At 36.8% G+C, this 27,671-nt stretch overlaps 1 protein-coding gene and 1 pseudogene across 1 annotated transcript in view; one reads left to right on the forward strand and one right to left on the reverse strand.

The window, feature by feature from the left end:
• The window catches only part of ADGRV1 (adhesion G protein-coupled receptor V1), a 521,868-nt gene that overhangs the window by 321,859 nt on the left and 172,338 nt on the right, over window positions 1–27,671 (reverse strand). Inside the window, exons 61-74 of the mRNA XM_077865031.1 lie at window positions 27,050–27,170; window positions 25,857–25,995; window positions 25,496–25,681; window positions 24,913–25,145; window positions 21,796–21,944; window positions 19,213–19,414; window positions 18,485–18,704; window positions 15,709–15,948; window positions 14,291–14,440; window positions 12,533–13,006; window positions 10,007–10,150; window positions 7,099–7,273; window positions 6,159–6,294; window positions 3,115–4,223 (exon numbers count right to left, since the gene is read on the reverse strand). Coding sequence (XP_077721157.1) covers window positions 3,115–4,223; window positions 6,159–6,294; window positions 7,099–7,273; window positions 10,007–10,150; window positions 12,533–13,006; window positions 14,291–14,440; window positions 15,709–15,948; window positions 18,485–18,704; window positions 19,213–19,414; window positions 21,796–21,944; window positions 24,913–25,145; window positions 25,496–25,681; window positions 25,857–25,995; window positions 27,050–27,170 — 3,678 coding nt within the window. The remainder of the gene's footprint in view (window positions 1–3,114; window positions 4,224–6,158; window positions 6,295–7,098; window positions 7,274–10,006; window positions 10,151–12,532; window positions 13,007–14,290; window positions 14,441–15,708; window positions 15,949–18,484; window positions 18,705–19,212; window positions 19,415–21,795; window positions 21,945–24,912; window positions 25,146–25,495; window positions 25,682–25,856; window positions 25,996–27,049; window positions 27,171–27,671) is intronic.
• Window positions 486–636, forward strand: LOC144304123 (U4 spliceosomal RNA; annotated as a pseudogene).

The following is a 27,671-nucleotide window of genomic DNA, read 5'->3' on the forward strand; positions in this document are numbered from 1 at the left end:
ACCAATCATGTTTAAACTGGAACAAACCTACTGCCCACACTACACTGATCTAGTCAGTCCAAATCTTTGGCAGCTCATAAATTAGCTTCTCAGACTAGAGAAATGCCAGTAAACAGTTCCTGCGGCTTCTGGTATCTTGGTGGCCCAGTTTTGCAAAGTGATCCTACAAGCAATAAGTCCAAAGCTATAAACTTCAAAAACCACTTACACCCATCATCTCAAAACCTGACTGCTAAGGTTCTGACAGAAACTCTGAAGTTAGGGGTCAGGATAAGGAAACAGAAAAACCATCTAAGGGTCCCGATGGCAGAGAGCCAGTAGTCACCAGGGCCTGCTCTGTGGGTCTGAACTTTGAGTAAATGTGGAACCTATGAATTACGGACATGCATGTGATGAACCACTTTGGCCTGGAGTCTCATGTGGGCCTTGTTGCAGCCAGAGTGCCAATCATCATCCTCACCCACTAATCACTAGGATCACTTCTTAGCTTTGCGCAGTGGCAGTATTGTAGCTAATGAGGTTTATCTGAGGCGCGATTATTGCTAATTGAAAACTACAATCACTTCTTAGCCCTGCATCAGAACCTGCCATCAACTTTTTCCTTCTGCAGCAATTGTTTCCTTGTCATTTTTGTGGGAATTTGATCTCTCCAAACAGGAGGTTAAAACTTCTCACAAGCATAAGCAGTTTCTTTTCCGTGTAGTAGCATTCAGCTTGGTTCTGTTGAACATAATACCTCCCTTACCACATCTATAATAATAAATTTGATGTCAAGTTTCTAGTAAGATGAATCAAGATTTCTAATGTGCTAATGATCAAACCTAAAACTAAACTATTTTTTCCTGATATTATTTTGAAAGTTAGTTCTAAAATCTAAATGTGAAAAGACTATGAAGATTAGCTACAAATAAGAGAAATGGGAAAAATTAATGATGTGGTTAAGAGGGAAATACTAAATACTACGTTAAAAATCCAGGAGACCAGCAGCCCTGGTGGCGCGGCGGTTTAGTGCCGCCTGCAGCCTGGGGTGTGATCCTGGAGACCCAGGATAGAGTCCCACGTCAGGCTCCCTGCATGCCTCTCCCTCTGCCTGTGTTTCTGCCTCTCTGTGTGTGTCTCTATGAATAAATAAATAAAATCTAAAAAAATCCAGGAGAGGAGAAGACAAATAAATAAGGAAACTTGGTGTATATGACCATGCAAATGTCATCATATGACATTAAGAGGGAAGTATGAAGTCCATCATTCGTCATCTGTGTGTCATCGATGTACCTTATGTAGGGAAGGTAAATATTAGAGTACCTACCTCATCAAGGCTCAAACTACTGACTATTTGCCTGGTGATTTAGACTTGGGGATGATATACGGGAAGGTTCTAGTATGCCACATTGGGATGATATTGGCATGCCCCATTGGTATGCATTGGTATTGGTATGCCATACTTACACTTTCATTCCATTGGCAAACAGCTGCTTTCCTGAGCGGTCAAAGAACCCTCTGCTATCACCATAACCAGGACTACAAGGTCTCCCCACAATCCAATAACAAATGGGTAATGCTCAGGATAGCAAGGAGCCTCCAGCAATCATTTTGACTGGTCTGTGCCTCTGCCAAAACAGATGCTACACATTCTGAGTGTCATCCCCTTGTTGAATTCAAGTAACTACAATTAAATATCTATGCCCATGGAATGGGGAAGGAGATTGTTGAGTGTCAAAATAATTTTAATAGAAAAATATAGGTGGTATTTAGCTAATGTGAATCAAAATCAGTAGATAACTTGGAGAATAGAATTAGAGTTTACTCAATAAACTGGAGGAAAAGGAACAAATAACAATTCTGACTGGTATAAATTTGTTGGATAATATAAATGTAATGATGCTCAGTATAAATGGAAGTTACACAATTGCAAAACTGTGATTGAATTATTACTGAATGGCTGAATAAAATGAAAATTCTAGGAGAAGGCATCAAATCCTAAAAGTAGACCATAAAGATGTTTATTCTAAAATTTTCCTTTTATAAAAGGAAAGAGAAACATAAAGAGGAGACACTAAATGATTTCATCAAGTCTCGCAATTAATGGTTGATCTGGGCCATAAATAAAGGCTTCATGACATTTTGTTTTCTTTCCACTACATTATTTTATCATGGTGTCATCTGAAACTTTTAAGCACTATATAAAATTCACAAATGTTTATAAACGAAGAACAGAGCAGGGGAGCCTGGGTGGCTCAGCGGTTGAGCATCTGCTTTCAACTCAGGGCGTGATCCCAGGGTCCTGGGATCGAGTCCCACATCAGGTTCCCCACAGGGAGCCTGCTTCTCCCTTTGCCTGTGTCTATGCCTCTCTCTGTCTCTCATGAATAAATAAATAAATAATTAAAAAAAAATAAATAATTTTTTAAAAAGAGCAAAGTAGGTAAGAATCATAAGATGGCCTTGTCAATACTCTAGGGAACTGACAAGCTGAGCTAAACCATGTTAAGAAATATAGAATGGTTTCAGAGAAAAACTAAAAATTATCACTGGAATATTTTATAAGATACACAAGGAACTCTTTAAAAACTCATTGAAATTTTAAGTGATTGCAATATATACACCCAAGAGTAAAAAGTTATATAAACCAACACTGGTTCAAAGGGAGACCTAAAGAAAATGGTTTTAATCTACTCCCCAACATAAAGGAAGAATTTCCTAATAATGAGACTTAGATTTTGGGATAGATTGTTGAAAGTGGTTTGGAAATTCAGAATGAGGTTTCACAACAGGATAGGCAATCATACATTTCGATAACTAAATATTTTCCAGAGGAAGAACATGGACTTAAGCATTTTTAAGGTTTTCCCTATATTGTGAAAGTATAAATTTTATAGATTGTTTAACTGGCTCTGAGTTAAGTGACATTTACAGTGCATTAAATTCTAGCTTGGTGCCTCAGAGCAATATCATGAGTTCATGTTATGGGTCTGTGCCACAAAAAACAATGTTTTAATAAATAACTAGGAGTGATTCAGGTAATTCAGGCTCTCAAATTAAATTTAAAACAGAATAATATTATTACAGATTCTGTAGCACGAACACATTTTTACCTCCATTACTCTAGAGCTATACCTGTAATAACAACCCTGGCAAAAGCTGCAAATCCATGGTCATCCTTCCCCTTCACGATCTGTGCGCCACCTTGAGGGTCTGTGAGAAACAGGTAGAAGAATTCTTGCCCCTCAGGCTCATCATCATCCACAATATGAACCAATACTTTACGTTCTCTTTCTCCATCTACAAACTTAAGGGTAAGAGTTTGTTCTTCAAAATCTTCTTCTTCAGTTGCCCACGTTAGGTTGGAAATTCCATCGACATCATGAAAGGGCAACGCATTTGTTTCCTTCTGAGCAGATCTTTCACCGAAAGTTTTAACTGTTATACTGACATTGCCAGTAGACCCACCAGTTCTTCGGATAAGAATTTCTGCAGTATTAAATGTACCATTTTCCGCCTCTTCTTCAACATAAACAATAGGTGGCCCAAGACTAAATGTCCCATGGATGGAAACATTTGCAGTCATAAGGGCCACATCAGGCTTCTCAGACAAGGTAGATGTATCAGGAATGGTGACAAGTTTCTCAGGGATGGCAGATACACCGGTGGCCTCGGTAATGATGGCAACCATTTCGGTGGGCTGTGGAACAGCTGTCATCTTGACTGTGTCAGGATACATGGTTGAGAAGTCAGTTTCTACAGGAATGAGAGCTGTGTCAACTGCTACAGCCACAGTTGTCTTAGGGAAAGAAATACCCATTCCTGCCGGGTCATCATGATCCAAAATTGTGATCAATGCTACGCTGAAATCTAGATTCAGGCGTGGCCTCCAACTGGCATCAAACCTTTTCAATGCTTTAAATTCGACTAAAGTTAGATTAATGTAAAAAATTTCTTCTTCCTCGGGAAGCTGGTCATTAATAATGATTATTTCAAAATCAACCTCAGGTTGAAATTTTTCAAAGAGTAGTTCCCCATTCTGAACAGGCTCAAAGTCTTCCATGGGCTTTGCACTTCCTGCAACTGTCTGATAGGAAACTTTAACAAGATCACCATGGAACCCAAATAGTCTTTGGACATATAATCTGATCATCTCTGTATCCTCTGACACCATGACATTTCTAGAACTAGGGGAAAATTGAAAGACTCCCATTGGTTCAATTTCAGCAAAGGTGAAACCTGATCTGGAAAAAAAAAAAAAAAAACATGAAAGAAATGATAAAAAAAACAACAACCCAGGAATACTATTGTAGAGATTCATTTGTCAGATATTTAAGGTGCTTCTCATGAGAATGTCTTGCCCTTTCAAATTCCCTAAAACCCCCTACTTACTTACTGATACATATACAAGAACACACGAAATTTAAGAATAGAAGCTGCAATTGTAGGTGACAAGCCCTGACAAGTTGTAGCACAGTGAAAAGCTTATAGGTCTCTCGTCACTTTCTCCAGTTTATCCCAAAGAAGCTCTCTCAAGAATCTGAAATATCAGGCTCTCTCTTATGATCAGTACACAGGGAGCCAAAAAAAATCAAGATCCTTGGATGTCAGCCAGAATTTCTTATCTACCAAATAGAAATAGTTGTCTATATTAGATGCAAAATCCTTGCTTCTTCCAGGTGACCAGTAATGGAAGTATTCTCTCACACAACTGTTGCTAAAGTTTTACATATGAATTTGAAGAAACATCCATGATTCAGTGATTTATCCTTAGCTTTTCCCTATGGAGTTTTGTTGGGAATTAATAGCTATGCCAGAGAGCTAATACAGGTGGCCCATCAACAGAATTCAGGCCACAGATGTATTTTCTTTGGCTGACAGGCTTTTTAAAATCTGTTTTTAATCAGCTTTTTTAATCTTTTAGGCAGGACACACCAGAGCCCATCACTCTCTAGTGTCAAGCATCCATCACTCAGCACATAGTATAGTGGCTAAGAGCTCAGGCAGTAGACCAGTGGCCTAGGTTCAAATCACAGTCCCAATCTTATTAACTATGTGATGCTATGTCTGCTATATATCTACCAGTGAGTTTCTTTTTCTCTAATGGGACTAATAATCGTAACCATGTCATATGGGTGTTGTGAAGAGTAACAGTAAACATATATATATGTATATACACATAAAATATATATAAGACACATGTAACAAATAAATATAAATTATATATGTACACATGAATTTTATATATATATCTACATATATATCTTTTATATTTTATCTATATCTATGTCTATATATATATCTATATCTATATCTATATCTATCTATATCTTAAAGGGATGTCTGGCCTAGGGTAAGTACCATAAAACTATTAACTATTGCTGTTGCTAAAGGCATTTAGATTTGTTACCCAGCAATACATTCTGTGGCCAAACATTTTTTTTTTTTTTTGCCAAACATTTTTTAAATGGCATACTATAATCTAAACCCATCCCAGGTATGAGAAAAGTAAATTGCTTTTGGCTGGGACACATATATCGGCAAATATACTGATTTAAGTTAAACTCAGAAGAGCTACTGGTAAAGTCAGATTAATCCTGTAATGCCTATTCTTATTATTAATTGAAAATTAGGTATTTTTCAGAAAATTCTTAAAAGACAGAGTCTTTTAGTAATAGGTGACTTTGCCATCATGATTCTTACTGGAGATGTTACTCCAGACCAACACTACTGAGTGAGAGGTCAGAGAGAATGCTCTTCAAAGCAAACAATGTGGGATGCCTGGGTGGCTCAGTGGTTGGGCGTCTGCCTTCGGCCCAGGGTGTGGTCCCAGAGTCCCGGGATTGAGTCTCCCTGTGTGGATCCTGCTTCTCCCTCTGCCTGTGTCTCTGCCTCTCTCTCTCTCTCTCTCTCTCTCTCTCTCTCTCTGTCTCTCATGAATAAATAAATAAATAAATAAAATCTTAAAAAAAAAAAAAGCAAACAGTGGTGGTGACTCTATGAAACTTAGTCTCTCCCTCTGTGGCATCTTTGGCATGCAGGCCATGTGTTGCTCTACACTAAAACTGTTTTTGCATCTGCTTCAAGCAAAGTGATCCTTGTGTCTTCTTCTGTTTCAAGTGATAAATTCCAGATTATTCCTCAGAGACTTTGCTGGTTGAAACTCAAGTTGGTCTTACCGAAGTTGAGCCCCACCAGGGGCACTGCTCTGCACTCCTGAGAGGTGAATGACAAAGGCCTCTGGCTGACCAGGACTGGGAAATGTACACAGTAGGACTCCTTTACTTTGTTCTCCATGGGAAAATGAAAGGCTCCCTGAAAGGGAATAGGAGAAGGGTATTATTTCTTACATTGGGATTCAACTCTTAAATATGTAGTAAAATACAGTCTTTTCCAAAATTTTATATCAGTCCACAAAAGGTTACACATTTAAAAAGTTGGGGAGGAGGGTAAGTAAACTTAAAGGAAGGCCTCTCCATCAAAATTTCACCTTCAATTTCTATCTATTTTGCACAGTAGTGGTCACATCATCTAACATTTGCATCTCATGGACACAGAGCTCATGGTATAATTAAAAAACAAAGAAGATGAAGCCACAGCCGCTCTATTGTCAGAAATATTCAGGTAAACATGTAACTGAATACAAAGGTATATCTTTTCAAATCATTGTATGGGCCCAAATAGGTTTTTAGAACTACTTTTAACAAACTCCTAGTATATCAACAGAGTAGTCTGCTTAGTGACCACTTTTTCTAAGTGACATATGAGTTTTTAATTTGACTGAATAAAGAGTCCCATTTTTACCAAGTAGACTGTGTGACTCAATCTCCTTCCTTTCTCATATAAGTTGGTTTCTGATTCAAGCATTTGTATATACCACCATTACTGCTTCTGAAATGCTCCCTTTGTTTTACTTGCCCCTCAGAGACTTTCCAGATTGAGTCCATTATCTAATCTCTGTTTCCAACTTTCGACTGGACTCTGATCACTAAAATATGGGAGCACTGTATTACAAAACAAGTAGTTTACTACCCAGAGTAAGGATGAGCCAAGAAAATTAGCGGCCGATCACACATCTATATGTTCTACAGGGTAGATCTTAGAAAAACTACAACTCACCTAGTTTTGGGGTCATGTTGCCAACAACAATGAATTCGGGGATTTCTAATCCAGGAGCATATCCAGCCACCCAGGCAACCATGAGAGAGCCATACGTGCCTCTCCTGGAAATCACAACTTGGCTTGTTCCTGCAGTGATGTCCAGGAGTGGAAAAGCAGTAGATTCAAATCCAACCTGAGGAAAAACATGCTTAGAATATTTGTTTCTCCTTAAAGCTTCTTGTTTTCTGAAGAGTGAGTTAAAAGCCAACTTTGTTTACATAACATATTTTCTTGTTTTAAAATAGATTAATTCATTTGGGGAATATAAAAAATAGTGAAAGGGAATAAACAGGAAAGGAGAAAAAATGAGTGGGAAATGTCAGAAAGGGAGACAGAACATGAGAGACTCCTAACTCTGGGAAATGAACAAGGGGTGGTGGAAAGGGAGGTGGGCGGGGGGTGAGGGTGACGGGGTGACGGGCACTGAGGGGGGCACTTGATGGGATGAGCAGTGGGTGTTATGCTAAATGTTGGCAAATTGAACTCTAATAAAAAAAAAATAGATTCAATTATGAAATGACATCTGAGACTTGGAAATTTATCCCTTTTAAAAATTCTGATTATAGTTTATATCTTTTTTAATCAAAATGTAATCCTTTGAATTTATAATATCCAAAAAGAGATAAATGCAATTATGGTTATATAAAAGCAAAAGATTAAAAATGGCATTTTATTTTATTTTATTTTATTTTTTTATTTTTTTTTAAATGGCATTTTAATATGACTTGTTTGTGGGTTTTTATAGAACCTGGTTTATCTGTAACTGAAATCTGACTTCTTTCTAAGATATGATAATAAAATCTTCATTTATAAAATAAGCACCATGAACTAGATTTTCTATTATGGTTCTTTTCAGCTCTTTGATTCAGTTTAACTTTTTTTTTTTTTTTTTTTGGAGGATCAGCAACATCCAAAGATTTTTTAAAAATAAACGCCTTTTTATCCATATCAAGTAAGATTTTGTTTTAAGGGTAACTTTCTCAGGGAACCCTGTGATTTATAAATGATTTATAGATAAAATAAGTTCTGGCCAATGAGTAAAAATAAAACTAGATTCCTGGCTTCATATTGTGACTTGCATAACTCAGTTTACCTCTTTTGGTCCTAATATCTATAATTTGGGATACCATATGACTGACGGTTCTATATTAAGACTAGATTTCCCATTTCTTTTTTTAGCTTTTCTTTTTTTTCTTTCTTTTTTTCTAGAAAGAGGGAGAAAAGAGGGAGAAAGGGAAAGAGGAGGAGGGGCAGAGGGAGATGGAGAGAATCTTAAGCAGGCTCCATGTGGGGTCAGATCCCACAACTCTGAATTCATGACCTAAGCCGAAATCAAGAGTTGAATGCTTAAACGACTGAACCACCCAGGTGCCCCTCATTTTCTCCATTTTAAATTGGAATAGAAAGTAGCAGAAAAGTGAAGATAGCTTCTGGAGTGACAGACAGGAAAAAAAAAAGAAAAGAAATACAAAAACGAAACTTCAACCTGAAACCAGCCTAGATTCCCTACTACAGTGAGGCTTCTTCTTATCAATTGTCTGAACCTTTGGCATATCTAAGATAATTCTTGATACATGGCTAAAGGCTGTTTGAAGTGTCCTAGCTACATCTCTCTCTCTCTCTCTCTCTCTCTCTCTCTCTCACACACACACACACACACACACACACACACAAATACTGGTAAGGAGTACAGAGCATCCACCAAGGAAAGGAATACATCATGACTGGACCCAATCTTTCCCTTTGCGGTGATACATGTGATCATGTGCATGGACAAAGAGTAAGGAATATTTTGCTATCCTGAATGAACGGTTCATGTTGAAAGGAATCTTTTTTTATAATGATTTATATATGAGTGAAAAGAAGACAGCAAAACTTCAAAATATTACTAAGTTCTATTCCTCCATTCCCTCTTGAACAGATGAGATGCAGAAGAAAGAAAACTCACTATTCTCAGTTATTTTTAACGCTGATGAGTTCCATTCAGGGAGCAAAGCAAATCCATTCCCTGTGGAGAAGCAGCCCAGAAGGGAGTTTCTGAAGAGCATACCGTTAACGGTCAAAGCTCCTATTACACAAGATTCTGGCCAGACCTGGCTATCATTTACGTAGACTACACATCCACATACTGGGCTAGGCCTGCCTTAAGCTGAAGGAGCTCCCATCTGAAAGAACATGATGCAATGTTAACTCATCATGGTCTCAAAAATACACACATTACCATGAGACAGAGACAACAGCCCTGTCTTGCTCCCATTTTGACAGAATCGGCCTACAGAGGAAGTAAAGCCCTTAAGTTATTCTTTGTTCTTTTGTGAACTTATGAAATGATTAGGAAACAATCTTCCCCACAATGAACTCTGGTGGAAGATTCAAACATTTAGGGGCAATCATGTCACAGGATTTCATCACTAGCATTTATCTCCACCAACACAAACTTACCATGGTAAAAAGAGTCTCAAAAATGAAAGACAAATAATCACAATATTAATAAATGAAAAAATCTGGAACATTAACTGATGTTTTGTTCTAATTTTAATTATTTAGCATAAAATACCTCAATATTAAATATTCAATATAAACAACCTAAAAAAAACCCTGGAGATTTTGATTCTAAGTGACCATTATTTTAAAAATTCTTATATTCAGACACCATGGGACAGGAAATTTCTAAATCTTCAAAAATGAAAATGTCAAAAATTGGCAAATTATTTTCATATAATGTATTCATAATGTCTACTTTTGATATTGATTTAAGGGAAATAATAATTTTGAGAAATTTTATGTCTAAGAATCTTTTTAGTCCTTGCTGCGAAAAGCTGCCCTCTAGTGGTTCCTGGATGGTCCCACACTGAGGACCAATTACCTGAGAATTGGCGGCTTTCTCAGGGACAGGAAGGACAGCAGATTTTGCTTCCTGGAGAATTTTTGGCATGCTGTAGAAACGTCCACTGACAAGCATCGCAGTCACCAGCTGCAAGGTGAAATTAGAGCCCAGGGATAGGAAGACCTATAAACAAACAATATCAATGACATTTTTAGTAGTAAAAAAAAATAATTTTCAGAGAAAAATACTGACATTTGATGTGAATCATTAGCGCACTGCCTCAGGGTACTTTTGTACAGTTTCATCAATATATGCCTTTCCCCTCAGGTTATAAAAACAAATCAGCAGTATGAAGACCGTGGGGTGATGAGTGATAGAACGTAAAAACCACAAATTTGCAAATCCTCCATGTGTCCCCAAAGGCCTTGAGAATGATGAGAATCACAGAAGCAGTGTTAGTAATAGAATCATGTACCATAGGAATGAAAGAGCTCACTGGGGGATAGAGTCAGGTCCTAAAATCAGCAAAACTCACTTTTTTCTTCATTGGGAGTAACTAAATACTCCAATGAGATTTACTCAAAATGGATAACGATTCAGGTAACTGATACCTTTGAATATTTTGGATAAGTAAAAATTACTAACAAAAGAGATTACCAATTTTTTAAGTTTTCAAATCTAACTCAATAATTTAAAAATTAATGTTACCCTAACTTTTTTTGAAATTGAAAAAATATATTCCCATAGAAACATTGTTATAGATAATGGATAATCCCCCAATTTATCCCATAACCTGGATAATACTAACAACACTATACATCTTTATTAAACATAAAAATAACCATTTTTGTGGAGTCTGTTCTTCTTTTATTATTTTTAAAGATTTTATTTATTTATTCATGAGAGACACAGAAAGAGAGTCAGAGACTCAGGCAAAGGGAGAAGCAGGCTCCTCACAGGGAGCCCAATGCGGGACTCAATCCCGGAATCCCAGGATCACGCCCTGAGCTGAAGGCAGATGCTCAAATGCTGAGCTACCCAGGAGTCCCTCTGTTCTTCTTTTAAATATAATGTACTTAAACATACACCAAAGCCCTCCAAATGTACAAAATATGTACTGTAATAGTTTCAAATGTTTTGTAACACGAGGACAACAGGTGTTTCATTCATTCAATCAATCTTCATTTTTGCAAAGTGACATTCACTGAACATGACTCACAGATCAAGTGCTAAGGAAAGAGAAATAAATCAGTGTCCTCACTTCAAATATGTGCCTTCCACGTGTCCTCTAGAGCTACCCTTCGCCCATGCAGTTCACTAACTGGGCTGCTAAGGTGTGACATGTGCATAAATCAAGGGGAGGATTCTTTCCATAGTTCCCTTTTTCCTTCATGCTCCAGATATACTGCATTGCTCTTTGAAGACTGAGATATTAGTAAGAAGGAAAAAAATATCTGTGTAACTTTTGACTCCCCCAAAACTTAACTACTAATAGCGTACCACTGATCAGAAGCCTATAACACAGTTGATTAACACATATTTTAGAAGTTTTTTTTTAATGTTACTGTATTCTTACAATAAAGTAAGTCAGAGAAAAGAAAATGTTATTTAAAAAATCATAAGGAAGGGAAAATACATTTATAGTGCTGTCCTGCATTTGCCAAAACAAACCCACATGTAAAAGTGAATCTGCACAGTTCAACCTGCGTTGCTCCAAGGTTAACTGTATACCATTCAGCTTTGAAAAGGAAATAATTAGAGGATTAGCATCCTTCAAAATGGTCCAGGCACCATTCACTACAGGACACGGTCTGAGAGTTAGGCAGATCAAGGGTTTTAGTCCCTCTAGTATATACATCACATATTTTGGTTTTCCCATATGCAACATGATAATAGTTTTATACTATTCACATCACATCGCTTACTAAAGTAACAGAATAATCAGATCTTCACTGTAGCATGTCTTATGGTCAAATGAAATCTCACTATAGAATAATACAAAGTTATTCCTAGAGAAGCTAAAGGAATGTCCTCTGCTATTCATTAACAGTTTTAAATTTCTGAATGCATTCAGAGGGGAATGTTAGATAGATATATATGGGAAAATGTTTCAAGGTACATAATTCAAGCACACTGCATTTTTTTAAAAACTCTAATTTGTAAATGAGACTTAATACAATCATATTCTGGCTAAATTAATCTTTTATTTCCTCAGTTTTGCAGTCTTTTATTTCCCCAGTTTTGCAATCTTTATTCCAGCCTTGAAAATTTTCAGAAATAGGAAATGGAGGTTAGAAATTAATCAACAGGGTCAGGGCATTGAGTCAATTTTCAAAAGAATACAGAGTTATAGGCATAAGTAATACATAAGAGCCTGATACCACTGAGACAAAAATATGTTATCTCTAAATGGGAATATACTTAACTCATTTATAATCTGCACATGTATCATCCAATAATTATTATGCATTTCTATGATTACATTTAAATATCTCAGTAAGAATATAAGCTGATCATGAAGGAGTTTTGTTGGAATGATCAGGAGACAGAAGAAATGATACAAACCTGACTCCTCACTGGCACCATGTCCACTTTGTATCTGGCACCATCTTTGACTACCAGTTGCCTCTCTGCATTTTCAGTAACAACTGGCTGCTCCTTTTGGTCAGATGAGATTCGAAATCCAACAGCAACATCTCCAAATGTTCCAGCAAGCCGGGTTATATTAATTTGGATAAATCTACTAAGGTTTTGCCCAATAAAGATTGACTGGTAATCTGAATACAGAGCAAATACTCCATGTGGGTCATCATTTGCAGAAACAGAAAACCGTGTGATGCACTGTTCTGGATCGAGTTCTGCTCCTCCCTCTACAGAAACAAGCCGGATCACATAATCTTCTTCTATCTCAGGTGTGTCGTCTGGTAGCAAATGAACATCAAAGCTCATTTCACTCTCTCCATCAGCAATAGTGAAAAATCCTTTTGTTGAAAGAAAGTCTCCTGTAATATTGAACTCACTGCTTATTTCCCAGTAAACCTAAAATAAAAGGAAAAAAATCCAACAAAGTCACATAATTCATTATATTGAATCAAAATCCTTTATTTTTCCTCTATAATATACAAAAAATAAATTCTAATTGTCATTATATTCAAAGCCCCAAATAGTTTAGAAAGTATGCAGGAATGACATTAGCATCACAAAAGTATATGAACTCTTTCAGGCTAATGTATGCAATTTGTAGGACAATAGATTACAAAATCTCACTTCACCTACTTCTGAAATAATAGCATACTTTGAAGAGATAAAGCAAAGCAAAATTAACTTTAGAATGGCAGTTCCAGGGATGCCTGGATGGCTCAGCTATTGAGCATCTGGCTTTGGTTCAGGGCGTGCTCCCAGGTCCAGGGATCAGTCCCACATCAGGCTCCCCATAGAGAGCGTGCTTCTCCCTCTGCCTGTATTTCTGCCTCTCTCTCTCTCTCTCTCTGTGCCTCTCATGAATAAATTAATTTTAAAAATCTTTAAAAAAAAAAGGCAGTTCCACAAATACCTTCAAAAGGTCCGAATACATATTTGATAGGTATCTGAACCACAGACAATACTTGAAGGTAAAAAGTGAGTAGATAATCTGATGCTTTATATTGTAATTTGTTTTTGTTTCCTTTTAACAAAAAGGGAGTATCAACAAGATTTCAAGAATTAAAAAATTATTTTCCAAGAATTTTTGGGCTCCTAACCAAAAAGCTTCCACTGAGGAAGTATCAGTTAATCTACAATACAGGAAAAGGGTTAAATCCATGAAGATATTTTGTAATCCATAAAGATATATTTCTGCCAGCAAACAAATAACCTTGATCTGTCAGACAGATATCTCAATGATTTACAAAAACATTTCCAAACATTCTATGTCAATATACACGCAAATGCAACCTGCTAAAAAACAGCTGGTAAACCAATAAATCTATACTGAGAAAATAAAGCCCTGAGGAAGATATTAAGCAATTTACAAAAATCATTGAGGGACTGAAGGAGGAAAAGTTAAATGTTATAGCAAACAAGGAAATACAAAATAGTTCAGTCATATACTCTTCATGATTAACTGTGAGGAAGATCTTTTCACTCTTAAGTGTAACTGAATCTAGAAAGAGAGGTTTGTGTTGTCTGGAGAACCCAAAGGTACTGAAATGAATCTTCTCAACCTGTCTGCAACTCACTCATGTCACTTCCAAAACTTTTACCAGAACACAGTTCTCTGTCCTTCACAACCACATTTGTTAGGCAAATTGTTACACTACTTAAAAATCAAATGAAACACGTTACCGTAATTTCTCCAAAAATGCCCTTGACTCTTTTGACAAAGAAAGTAATAATCAGGGGCCCTTCCAGAGCCAATGGCTCTGAATAGATCTTCTCAGATAAAGACTCAGGAGCAAACTGAACAACCCCATTTGGATCACCAAACTTCTGTATCTAAAAATAGAGACAACAGAGTGAATAATGTGTATAACAACTATAAATGAAATTACATTACCCAACAAATCAATAGACAGATAAGCTGAAGAAATGAAAGAAACACGGGAATAATACTTGAATTTCATCTGCCTAGCTACCTGATTTTTCAAAAGCTTCTTTAGTACACCGACTGTCATCTAAAACAAGTAGGTTCTTATTCCCCAAGGACAAAAGGAGTGTCTGGAAAACTAATTTGTAGGGTCTCAAAAGGATAATACGTCACTGCCTGAATTTGGCTTGATTTGCTTCATGTTTCCTTCACATAACCAGAGCTAATTGTTTAGTAAAACACTTGTCATTGTGAAAGTACTTTGTAGATGTGATTAATACTTACAGTCTTTTGACTTTAAGTAAAAGAGATTACCCTTGCTACTGTGAGTCAGCCTCAGCCAGTAACTTGAAGGCCTTACGAGCAAACACTAAGGTTTCCCTTAGTGAAAAGAAAAGAAATTCCAGAGAAAAAGGAATTCTGCCTCAAGACTACAATTTAGGAATCCTGCCGGAGTTTCCGGTCTTCCAGCCTATTCCCCAAAATCCAAACTCATGATCACGACAGCAAGTCTTTCCTGACCATCCTGCTTAGTAGCCTGTGCTGTGGATTTTGGACTTGTTGACCATCATACACATGTGAGCCAAGTTTTTAAAATCAAACTTTCCCTTTCTCCCTCTTCCCAAACTAGAATATTTTCCAAACTTAAAAAAAAAAGAGCACTTCTCTGCATTGTTTTCAGTAGCTCTGATACCCGACACTTCCTACCCCTGATGGACTGAATGGTTCATTCATAGCAAATATGCTCGATTCAGATTTGACCCAACACATCACTGTGTGAATTGAACAAATACCATTCTTCTTTCCAACAATCTGACTTGTGACTGAGTTAGTAACTTTTATGCACTTTCATGGCAAAGATGTCTGATGTTTAGGATGATATAACAAATAACTTCTGACAGTGTGAAAATATTCCCCAAACACCAGATTTTCTCAGAGTGGAAAATAAGTATTTATCACTATATGAAAGTCCTTTGAAGAGTAATCACCAAAAATCAGGCTATATAATAAACTAACATAATAACCAGAAAGTCTGGCCCATAGGAATTATTATGATTCATTTGGTTTTATAACTTTCAATTCATCATAAGCCCAAGGAGTTTCAACAAATGTAAAATGCATCTTCTGATAAATCCATTACTCTAAAATTTTGTGCAAAAAATAAAGTTAGACTTACTGTTATTGTAATATCTTTAGCTCTGGAGTCTAATTTAGCTTCTCCTTTCACAAGGTCAAGTTTAATAATGAAAATCTCTTCAACTTCAATGTCTTCATGAGGATAGATTGTCAGAGTGATGGTTCTCACACCACCTTCTCCCTCTCCAAAATAGAAGGACCCACTCACTGGGTCTGCAATGTCTCTGTTCTGTGGTGGTAAGGCTTCCTGAGAATTGGGTCCTAATATCACCCAGTTCACCTGCAGGGTGTTTGTATTTTTAATAGAGGTAATCAATTTTATTTTATTTTTATCATCTATCTATCCATCTATTTAAAATTTTTTAAAAGTAATCTTTATACCCAATGTGAGGCTCAAACACACCACCCCAAGACCAAGAGCTGCAGACTCTACTGAAGGAGCCAGGGAGGTGCCTCAGAAATAATCAATTTTAAACAAAGAATTACTTTGTAGGATATGTAGTATTAAAAATATATATATATACATATATATACACATGAAAACTATTGTAAGATATTGCCAGTGAATTCCTCATCTTCTTAAAAATATGAATATTTGCAAATATAAACTACATACTTACAGGATATCAGTTTTCATGGATAATAAGAAACGTATGAATACATGGTAATTTGTCACCACACAGGAAAATAAAAATGTAAAAGCACATATTTTAAATATACATATATTAGAGAAATACAAACTTAAAAAATGAGTACAACACTGTCTTGCTGTATGCACAGGCTCTGTCAATCAAAAACTATTTGCGTAAGACAATAAAACCACATGAAAAATCTGCTGGGTGTGCACTTTCTTCTAAATATACTTAAATAAACTCTTAGAGCAAGATGAACATAAGTTTTTATAAATTGTTATAAGAAACAAAATTTTACAATAAATGCATTTTAAATATTTCTATAATATAAAATTATACACTTTTCATATCCACAAGGAAAGAAAACTGGGGATTTTGCTTTGCTTCTTTTATCTTTCATCAGCATTGAGGATAGCTGATCACTTCCTCTTTCTTGAAACACAGCATCCTACCTTTCATGGCCTCTGTACACCTTCCCTTTTGCCTTTACATCTCAATTTTCTTTGCTAGCTCTCCTTCCTCAGATAGTTAAATGCTGGCAGCCCAGGACTTCAGGCTGTATCTCTCACACCCCTTATCACCACTCCTTCAGCCACATAGTTTCAAATGCCTCCACATGTGTCAGCAGCTTCTGACCTCCCCACAACCCATCCTCACACATTCCCCCATGCACTCAGCCCTCCACTGGGATGTCCAGTAGCCATCTCAAATTAACAAGACCGAACAGAAATCCTGATTCTCCCCCAAGCTTCTATCTATTTATTTATTTATTTATTTATTTATTTATTTATTATTTATTTATTTATTTATGATAGGCACACAGTGAGAGAGAGAGAGAGGCAGAGACACAGGCAGAGGGAGAAGCAGGCTTTATTTATTTATTTATTTATTTATTTATTTATTTATTTATTTATTTATTTATGATAGGCACACAGTGAGAGAGAGAGAGGCAGAGACACAGGCAGAGGGAGAAGCAGGCTCCATGCACCGGGAGCCCGACGTGGGATTCGATCCCGGGTCTCCAGGATCGCGCCCTGGACCAAAGGCAGGCGCCAAACCGCTGCGCCACCCAGGGATCCCCTCCCCCAAGCTTCTGCAGGTCTCAGTAAAGGGCACTATAATTTACTCAGTTGCTCAACTAAAATTTTGGCAGATATTCCTGATTCCTCTTTCCCTCGACCTCCACTAGCCCAATTTTTCCTCCAAAACATGCTCAATGTCTATTCACTTCTCCCCATCCCATTTCCACACATGTGAGCCACTGTCAGCTGTGCCTTGGATGACAGAGGGCAAGACCCTCCTAGTTGCCCCCCAGCTTCTAATCTGGCTTCTCGATATTCCATTTCCCCCACAGCAGTCATAAGTGAGCTACTTAAAATGGCAACCCAGTGACATCAACACCATTCCCCTGCTTCAAACTCTCTAATGGAATCCTATTTGCACTTAGAATGCCCTTTAATCTGGTTTGGTATTATGTGCTGCCAAAGCGAGCACTTCTTTAATTTGGTTTGGGAAAGTCTCTATGATCAAACACCTACTGACCTCTCTGATCTATCCTGTGCCCTCCCCTCCAAGTCCTCTACCACATGCAACCCTCCACACCTCAAACATGCCAGGCTTGTAGATACACATGGCTATTCTTTCTGCCAAAAGGCTCATCCCTCTAACAATTACATGACCATCTCTCAGTATCAAGCTTTCAGCTTAAATATCACAATATCACCATATAATCTAGAGTAGTCAGCAGGTCACTCAGATTGTGTCTCTCAATTTTACATCCCTGCAGAGCACTTAAGTGTCATCACATATATTTTTTTATTTATCTGTTTATTGTTCTGAAAAATCTAAGAGAATAGAGATGAGGTCTGTCTTATTCACCAGCATATTCTAGTGCCCAGAAGAGGATCTGGAACATGGAAAGCACTCAATAAATACTTGACCTAATGCATTTTATCAGAATTCTTCATTTCATTTCTAACTTGCTCTCAAGAGTTCCTGATAACAGCTATGCCTTATATATTTTTATGTAGTTCATAGGACTGGAGCCACTTAACACCTAATGGGTAATTAATAAATATTACTGATTGTGAATAAGTAAATGGATTTATTTGAAGAGTAAGAAAATCCAACTCCATATTCAAGCCATCAAAATTATTTTTAAAAACATGGGAAGAATAACTCTACCTGAATTTCTCCCAAGAGTCCTCCAGTCCGCTCCAGCAGCAAGGATAAAATCATTGTGGAATTGGGATTAGGAACAGAAATTTTGCTTTGGTTAAGAAATCTTACAACGCCAAAGGGAGAGTCACTCTTGGCAATCGTTATTCTGCTCACTAGGTGGCGCCCAAGGACCGCTCCGCCAGTAGCTCCAACGAGCAAAATTTCAATGGGCTCTGGAAATTCACTGCATAGCAAGGAGGAGGAATTCTGTGAGTCTAAACATATTAAAATGCTTCTAAAACCCAAATAACTAGTCATTTTCTAAATTGGTCATACATATTCAAGACACTGCATTCATACACCAAATGGTAAGAAGAGGGTGTTCAGCTAAAAAGCACAAATGATCAACTTTAATACTATATAACCTGCAATAGTTATTAGACTTTCTTCCTCTCTTTTGAATTGCTTAATGCATTAAGGAAGTGAACTGCAGGATGCTTCTACATTCTGATTAGACTCTTCAAATATAAAAGAGCAAAAGTTATTATTTCCCTCTGTATGAAAAAGTGAACATAAAATCCCAATGTTCTCCTAATCCGTTCTTTCCTACCCCAAGGACCCCCCAAAAGTTCCTCACTTGTTTCTCAGTGGGAATATTCTATTATCAGTGCAAAACGTAAGTAAGGATTAGAACACAGTAATCATGCCCTACAGATGCCCATATTATTTTCAGCATTACTAAATAGTATTACCTTTCACTATCATCAATGATGGAGACATTTATAAAACTTAAGTTCTGCCCATGCTGAAAGGTGACTGAGCTGCCATGCAGGATATAATCAACACCGCCAGGAACTGCAGAGGAGCTCTGAGAGATGAAATCAGCAGTCACTGGGCCATAAGCTCCATGCAGCCTCACCACTGGAATCATGATCATTCCAACATCTTCTTCCACTGTAGCAGGAACACGCAACTAATTGGTATGCCGGACAAAGCAACCAGCTTTTACAAGATTCAGTCAAATTAAACACAGTGACTAAAAATAACAGTACAATGCAAGCTCTCTCTTTTTTTTTTTCCAAGAGTTCGTTTATCACTTTAAAAAATATTAAGTGGCACCTGGGTGGCTCAGGCAGTTAAGCATCCGACTCTTGGTTTCGACTCAGGCATGATCTCAAGGTAGTAAGATCTAGACCTGTGTCAGGCTCCCTGCTCTGTGTGAAGTCTGTTTGAGATTCTCTCTTTTTCCCTCTGCCCCTCCCCACCAGCTGGAGACACACACCACTCTCTCTCTCTCTGTCTCTCTCTCTCAAATAAATAAATCTTTTAAAAAATAGTGAAATTTTCAAGACTTATTTTTTATGAGAAATATAATTTGCCATAAGTTGAAAGTTATAGTGAGTAGTATAAGTTAGAACTCAAATAACCTATTTAATCATTAGCATAGGTATACTTCCTCTGTGTGCTGCATACAAATAAATGATCCTTGCTTTCCAAGATAATGCTAGATGAATATGAAAAACACTTAAAATATGTGTACTCAAAGGAAAGTGTTCTGGATCGCTTTTACATTTAGTTGAAACATACAAAATGTAAATAATTGACATTCATGTTAATTAAATCATATGAATGTTTTAAAAATCCAAATAAAAATACAATTTTATTATATTTTAAGTTCCTGTGAAATTTGAGAATCTGAAAATGTATCCTCAATGTCTAATTTCAACTTAAAAATTCTTTCCAAAAATTTATTTTCCTCTTAAGCCATGTTAACCTCTGCAAATTAAAATATCACTTAATAGTTTACATTAGCTATGCTCATATTAGACAACAGTTCATATTAGCTATGGCTAAATAATATTGAATTTAATTATAATTATAAATATGCATTGCTCCAAATCCCCCCAAAGACAATGAATCAAACAGAAATCAGTGAATAGAAAAAAAATTCTAAGTCATTTATGTATTACTTGCTATACAAAATGCAGCATGACTTTTACTAGCTGTAACTGAGGTTCACAAAAATGGTGATATCTTCCATGACTTTATTCGTAAAGTCAGTATTAATCAATTTCAAAGTGATTTCTGATGAACTTAAAAATGGCTAGAAAACAATGAATTTGATCGAGTCAATGAAGTCAATAAACTAATTGCAGCAAGAAAAGAATATGTTTATTTTGAAAGTAATATGCCTCTGAATAAAATCTGAAAAGCAACCAGCTCTGTTACATAGAGGCATAGTTTCTGCATTCTGTTTCTACAGGAGGAGAGGACAAAGAACAGTAGGCAGCTGCTATTAGGAACTGTCACAGGAAAGTATGAGTAGCTGCCCAGACACCACCTGCATCTGCAGTCCAGTAAAACAGTAATTTTAAAGGTGATTATTCATTAGGTAGTGAATATTCACTGATTTCTAGTCACAAAGGAAATTATTTCATAAATGAGAAAGATTCATAAAGATGTCTGAAATATAAATCTTAAGATTTATATTTCAAACACCTGCACCCCGATGTTTATAGCAGCAATGTCCACAATAGCCAAACTGTGGAAGGAGCCTCGGTGTCCATCGAAAGATGAATGGATAAAGAAGATGTGGTTTATGTATACAATGGAATATTACTCAGCTATTAGAAATGACAAATACCCACCATTTGCTTCCACGTGGATGGAACTGGAGGGTATTATGCTGAGTGAAATAAGTCAATCGGAGAAGGACAAACAGTGTATGTTCTCATTCATTTGGGGAATATAAATAATAGTGAAAGGGAATATAAGGGAAGGGAGAAGAAATGTGTGGGAAATACCAGAAAGGGAGACAGAGCATAAAGACTCCTAACTCTGGGAAACGAACTAGGGGTGATGGAAGGGGAGGAGGGCGGGGGGTGGGGTGAATGGGTGATGGGCACTGAGGGGGGCACTTGACGGGATGAGCACTGGGTGTTATTCTGTATGTTGGTAAATTGAACACCAATAAAAAATAAATTTATTATTAAAAAAAGATTTATATTTCAATAAGATATTGAAATCTTAGGATTTCAAAAATCCTAAGATTAAATAGTTTTTCTAAAGCCTTGTTCCTTACCATTCAGTTTTGCCATACACAAGTGGGGTTCAACACTGCTCAAGGGCAACTCAAAATAGATTTTAAAAAATAAATATATAAATGCATACATAAATGTATATGAAGGTGTACATGTATGCGTATACACATGCATGCATGCACACACACAGCAAACTGATAAAATTTACACATGGGGATTCAAACTGACAGTGTCATGTTCAGGTATTTTGTAATTCAGAAAGTAGTGGTAAATTTATAAGATTACTGAACTTACCTTCAAAGGCAGTATACTTTGGGTCAAATTCAATGATGCCCTCTGCATTATCATTTTTCATTATTATAATTCGGACAATGGAGACGTTTCCTATCTCAGGAGGCTGATCTACCTGAAGACCATTCTCTTGGATAGTAAAATCATACCCGCTTGCAAAGTCATGAAAAAATAACAATAAAAGAAAATAAAATGATCACATAATTGCTGAGTATGAACTAAAGGGTCTTCTTGGCTCCTATAACTTAGTCCTATTAAGCATTTTAATATTTTAAAGAACTCCAACACTAAAATATACTTTTTTTCCTGAAATGATGTCTAAAATAGACTTCTGTGCCGCTCCCAATTATCACTGCCTGCATGAAACCAAAACCAAAATTAGGTTATTAAACTTAGGCAATGGGAAGATAATAAGACTATCAGGAAATTGGGGAAAAGTTGTAAAATGAACCTCTGGGCTAGGAATGCACTGCTACACTCATCCGACAGTGACAGGCCAAGGAAGGAGATGTACATGAGGCTGTAGTGCACTCAGAGTCAGGAAAGCACAGCGTCAGGCTGGAAGAGTTACTTTAAAGAAAAAAAGAAAAGAAAACGGATGTCATGCCACTACAGAAATTTCAAGCTCCAAGAAAATATTTCTGTGGACACCAATTACAGTCAATACCTCTATTCTTTAATACAGATGGTAGTTTACTTGGGTAATGACATGTTTCTGCTAAGGAAGTCACTTTTTTTATTGATATTATTCTAACTGAAGAAAAGTTTTGACTTTCAGAGTTCTGTATCACTTTAATTCCTGAAACTGAAAAATGGCAGTAAACCATTTTATTGAGTCTTTTCTTCAATTCTCAAGTTCTATTTACCTGGTATTTTTATGCTACTTTCAAAAGGTTGAAAGCTAGTTAATCAGGCAATATATAAGGCAAAAACAAAAAAATGGGGATTAAAATACATTTTTTTAAAGATTCTTAATTTATTCACTCAGTAGAGACACAGACAGAGAGGCAGAGACATGGGCAGAGGCAGAAGCAGACTCCCTCCGGGAAGCCTGATGAAGGACTAGATCCCAGGACCCTGGGTCACCACCTGAGCCAAAGGCAGACGCTCAACCACTGAGCCACCCAGGTGCCCCGGGGATTAAAATATTAAATGATAAGAGTAAATGTTAACAGTTGCCTGAGATGGACTGTAGATTAGCTGATTACCTTAATATGAAAGCAGTGAATTTTCTAGCAGCTAGGCAAAATTAGATTATATTACTTTCCTTTTCCAAATCAAAGGAAGGCTAGAAATTTACCTAGAAGGAAAAACTTGTTTTTTTCAGAATTAAACAAGTAGAAATCATTTTTTAAAAGGGTAGCACGGAGGACAAAATCTCCAAGTCCTAGTTGGTCAATAACACAGATGGTCTCTCACACTTAAGGAACTAATGACTAAATTTCACTTACCTCATTAAAATAGTCCATGATCAGCTCAAATTTTAACACACTGAATACAAGTTCAAATTCATTCCCAATGCCAGTTTTCCTTTTCTCAGCTGGCTGGGAAGATGGCAGCCATTCAGACTGAATGTGCCTAACCAAAACCAGGCAACCTTCTTTCAAAATAAGCAGAGGTCCTGCTTGGAGAAACTGGTAAGGGGACACTCCCACTATACTACAAAAACATCAGTCTGGACTTCAAGATGCCCAAGAAGGCCATGGAGGGCACCTATATTGACCCGAGGGCCCCTATGCTGATAATGTATCCATCTGCGGGTGGATTCTGCTGGTGTGGTGACCAAGATGAAGATGCGGAGGACCACTGTCATCCACAGAGACTACCTCCACTACAACAAAAGCACAACCACTTTGAGAAATGCCACAAGAAGATATCTGTGCACCTGTCCCCCTGCATCAGGGATGTCCAGATCGGTGACACTGCCACAGTGGGCAAGTGCTGGCCCCTGAGCAAGACTGTGAGCTTCAACGTGCTCCTGGTCATGAAGGCTGCAACACCAAGAAGCAAGTCCAGAAGTTCTGAGATTAGTTAGACATCTGCCCACACTCCAGAAGAAAATAAAGGTATTTTCCCAGGGGAAAAAAAAAATCATTCCTATTGCCAGAAACAGAATCATTTCTGGGAAATTTAAGATTTGAAGTGTACACAAACCTACAATATGTTTTCCACATGGAATAATATATTTTCTACCTAAATCACTCAATAAAATAGTTTAGCCTTCAAAGTTTTTTCTAACTAAAACAGATGCAAAATCATTTTCATGTGCAAGAAAAATTCCTTTAAGACTTATATAAATGCAAACATTATTCTAGTTGAAGGTTTTGTATAATCTGTCAGAACAGAGGTGCTCCTGGGTGTTATGCTCTATGTTGGCAAATTGAAATCCAATTTAAAAAAAAAAAGAAATCCTCAGCTTTGACTCCTCAAGTCTTCTAATAAAATAATTCAATTTTGATCCTTGAAAACAAAACAAAACAAAAAAAACCAGAGGTGCTCCTTGGGCTACTCAACTCATGGGTATTTCAGCATGCTTCAGGTGTTTCCCACCCTTGTTAATCAAGTCTGCTCCCCCTAAATTAGGGAATAAGACAGCCAGACAGCCTCAATATGATTAATTCTTGATCTTTGATAAAAACATGATGCACAATAATAGCTGACTAACTTTGACTCACATTTTTCTCCACTTGAAAACTGCCAAAGGGCAAGCATCCACCTCAACCCCCACAGAAGACAGCATGGCTTTCAGAGACACCAAGGAAAGAAATTTCGCACTCAGCCCTCAGGTGTAGAGACAAATGGAAGGGAAAGTAAATTCCACCATGCTAGCTGAACTTTGACCTCCAAGTCCCTACCAAATTATCACAAGCCCATACCATGTTCAATTCTCTTACTAATCTGAGTGAATTCTCATAATAAAAACAACATACTTTCAACTTTCAAGAAAAACTGAAATTTTAGAACTTGGCAAAATTAACAGTCTTTGTCATGATTTCCCTACTACACCCTGTCCCACTGTCACATAAATCTGAAAAAGAGCAAGTTTCCTATACAACACATTCTCTCTCTCTCTCAGTCTATTTTTGTTTTGTTTTTCCTAATTTTCTTTTTTAACTTTACCTTCCCAGGAGTTCCACCTTTTTAATTACTAGAGAAAATTCCTCTGGGCCTTCAGGAAGACCATCATCAAGTATTGCAATGTGCACACTTTTCGCCATCTCCCTTGCTTCAAAGAGGAGCTGCCCCGCCGCAGGGATAAAATCCAAGCCTGCCTCTGCTGTTCCACTCACGGTCTCATACCAGAGTCTCACGGGGCCAAATGATCCACCTGAACGGATGACTGTGATGTTCACCTATGCAAGAAGCAGTTTTTATTTGATTTGGATATTTAATTTTTATTGTTTTTAACTAAAGATTCTAACTAAAGATTCATAACCAGGGTTATGTTCATATAGAAATTGATAAAAGCTTATAAAGCATGTGTTAAAATAATGATGCTAGCAGCAAATCCAACAGTTTGTGAAAACTCTGTAATATGAACAAGGAAACACTTTTTAAAGATCACTCACAACCTATCTTGCTACATTAAGTCTTCATATTTAAATTAGAGCTTAATCCAGCTTTGCAAAAAAAAAAAAAAAGGATCACGTGCAAAATAAAGAGCAAATATGATATTTAAGATTTTAAGCATTTTATACTCTACCCTTTGGGTTTCTTCTGATACTCGAAGTTGCTCCTGTGTAAAGGAGAATTGGCCATAGGGAAAGTCACTGGCCGCCACTGTGATATTGGCAGTACTACTGGATTCACTCAGTAATCCCCCTTCACTGATTCCAGTAAGCTGAAACTCATAAAAGCTCTTCTCCTCAGGAATATCATCATTCAAAGCCTAAGGACAATAAGAGCCATTAATAGCAGGATCCATAACATTCAGAGACAAACACCTGTGATGTCAACAGCAACAACAAACTCAGAGATACCAACCACCCCCAACCACAACCCACCCCCCGACACACACACACACACACAACGAGGGGCATAGCAGAAAGAAGTCATATTGATACCTGTATTATTACAACTGCTGCAGACTGTCCATCTCGCATCGTCAGTTTTCCTGATATTTCAGCAAATTCTCCCACAGAAGGAGGGAATACCCTCCAGTACACTGTGACTTCCCCCCAAATGGCTGAGCCACGAATGAGGCTATAATACACAAATGGATAAGCAGTACATTTTTGTTGAAGTAATTTTTCCTAAACATTTTCTGTCTTTCAACAATTTTCATTATTTCAAGAACATTATGCATTATATAGCCTTATCTATCAACTATAAACCAAATGAAAGCTTTATACTTGCAGGATAGGAATATTTTACTGAGCTTTGACGATACTGGCAAAACCTAACCATTAAAAGTGTAAGATTTAAATGGATTTAAAAAAATATTTATAAACTTTTCACTTAATACACAAGGTGCAAAATATGAAAAGCCTTATACAGTTCTCTAAAAAAATTTTTATAAACTTTTCACTTAATATACAAGGTGCAAAATATGAAAAGCCTTCTACAGTTCTCTAAAAAAGCCTTATACAGTTCTCACTTCATACACACAACACTAACAGAAAACTACCAAAAAGATAAAACATTAACTCAATTTCAGTGACTTCATTGACAGTTGTCCCACTTTTCATGAGAAAATTTGTATTAAACAAAATTGCCTATGGTCATATTACTTTAGTTATACAATAGGCCCTAATTTTAGAGAACTTAGAATCATAAAATGTTTGATCCAGAGGATTTTCAATGGAATGATTTTGTAGCTAAGACACAAGCTTATGGAGATGAAGGAACTCTCTTATTTTACATGGTAAGTGACAGACCAAGGCCAAAAGCATCAGATCTCCTGACGCTCAAGGTGTTTTCCTTGTCATGGGTTGAGCAAATCACCCAAGAAGTGGCCACGATCTACTATCAAGAGAGGTCAATACACAACTGTATGATCAATATATTTTTGTTGAAGGAACATTCCCTAAATACTCTTTAAGATCTAACTTCAAGACAAGGTCAGGATATATCTTCAATTTTTGCCAAAATTTTTTTCTACTTTTCACAAGATGATACCAATATATAAAATGATGATGCTTGAAAAATATGTATGTAATGAGAACAGCACACTTAATGGCACAAAAATGTTAGTGATTTAAATAAAACTTCAAAATCTACACCTAAGCAAAAAAAAAAAAAACCAAGAAGCCCTTACCTGATGATAGCAGTACCATTATACTTTCCTGAAGGTTCTCCAATGAGGACATGCCTAGATGACGGAGCTATCCCAACTTCTGATGTTCCCTTATCTCCCCGAATAATTATTGATGCACTACCTAAGTTGGAAGTTGATACGTAACATGTATGTAGCAAACACATGTAATCACTTAGTACATGCCTGACAAAATTCTCAGCACTTCACATATGCTAATCTTATGAGTTGTCATGACAATGATATAAATTAGGTACTAACATTATCTTCATTTTATCAATGAAATTATTTAAGCATACTGAGGCACTCAAGACATTGAGGCAAGTAACTTGCCCTAGATCATATTTTAATGAAAGAGGGCAGGAAAGAGTGGGTAATAATTTGACTATCACTCCCATGATAAGCAAATACTCTTCTACCATTTGCATTAATCCACTTCTGCAGTAACCATTTTGCAGTTCACTGCAACTGGTTTATGTGGCAAAAGTAAGAATTTCTGGGTACTTTTTAATTTTCTTTTTTTTTTTTTTTACTTTTTAATTTTCTGACTCTACTACTTGCTTATAAGCATTTATAAAAATGTGTCAAATATTAATGGAAAGAAAAATCATACCAAGTAATGTGG

The sequence above is a fragment of the Canis aureus genome, chromosome 2 (genome assembly GCF_053574225.1).
Source record: "Canis aureus isolate CA01 chromosome 2, VMU_Caureus_v.1.0, whole genome shotgun sequence".
NCBI classification, from domain to species: domain Eukaryota; kingdom Metazoa; phylum Chordata; class Mammalia; order Carnivora; family Canidae; genus Canis; species Canis aureus.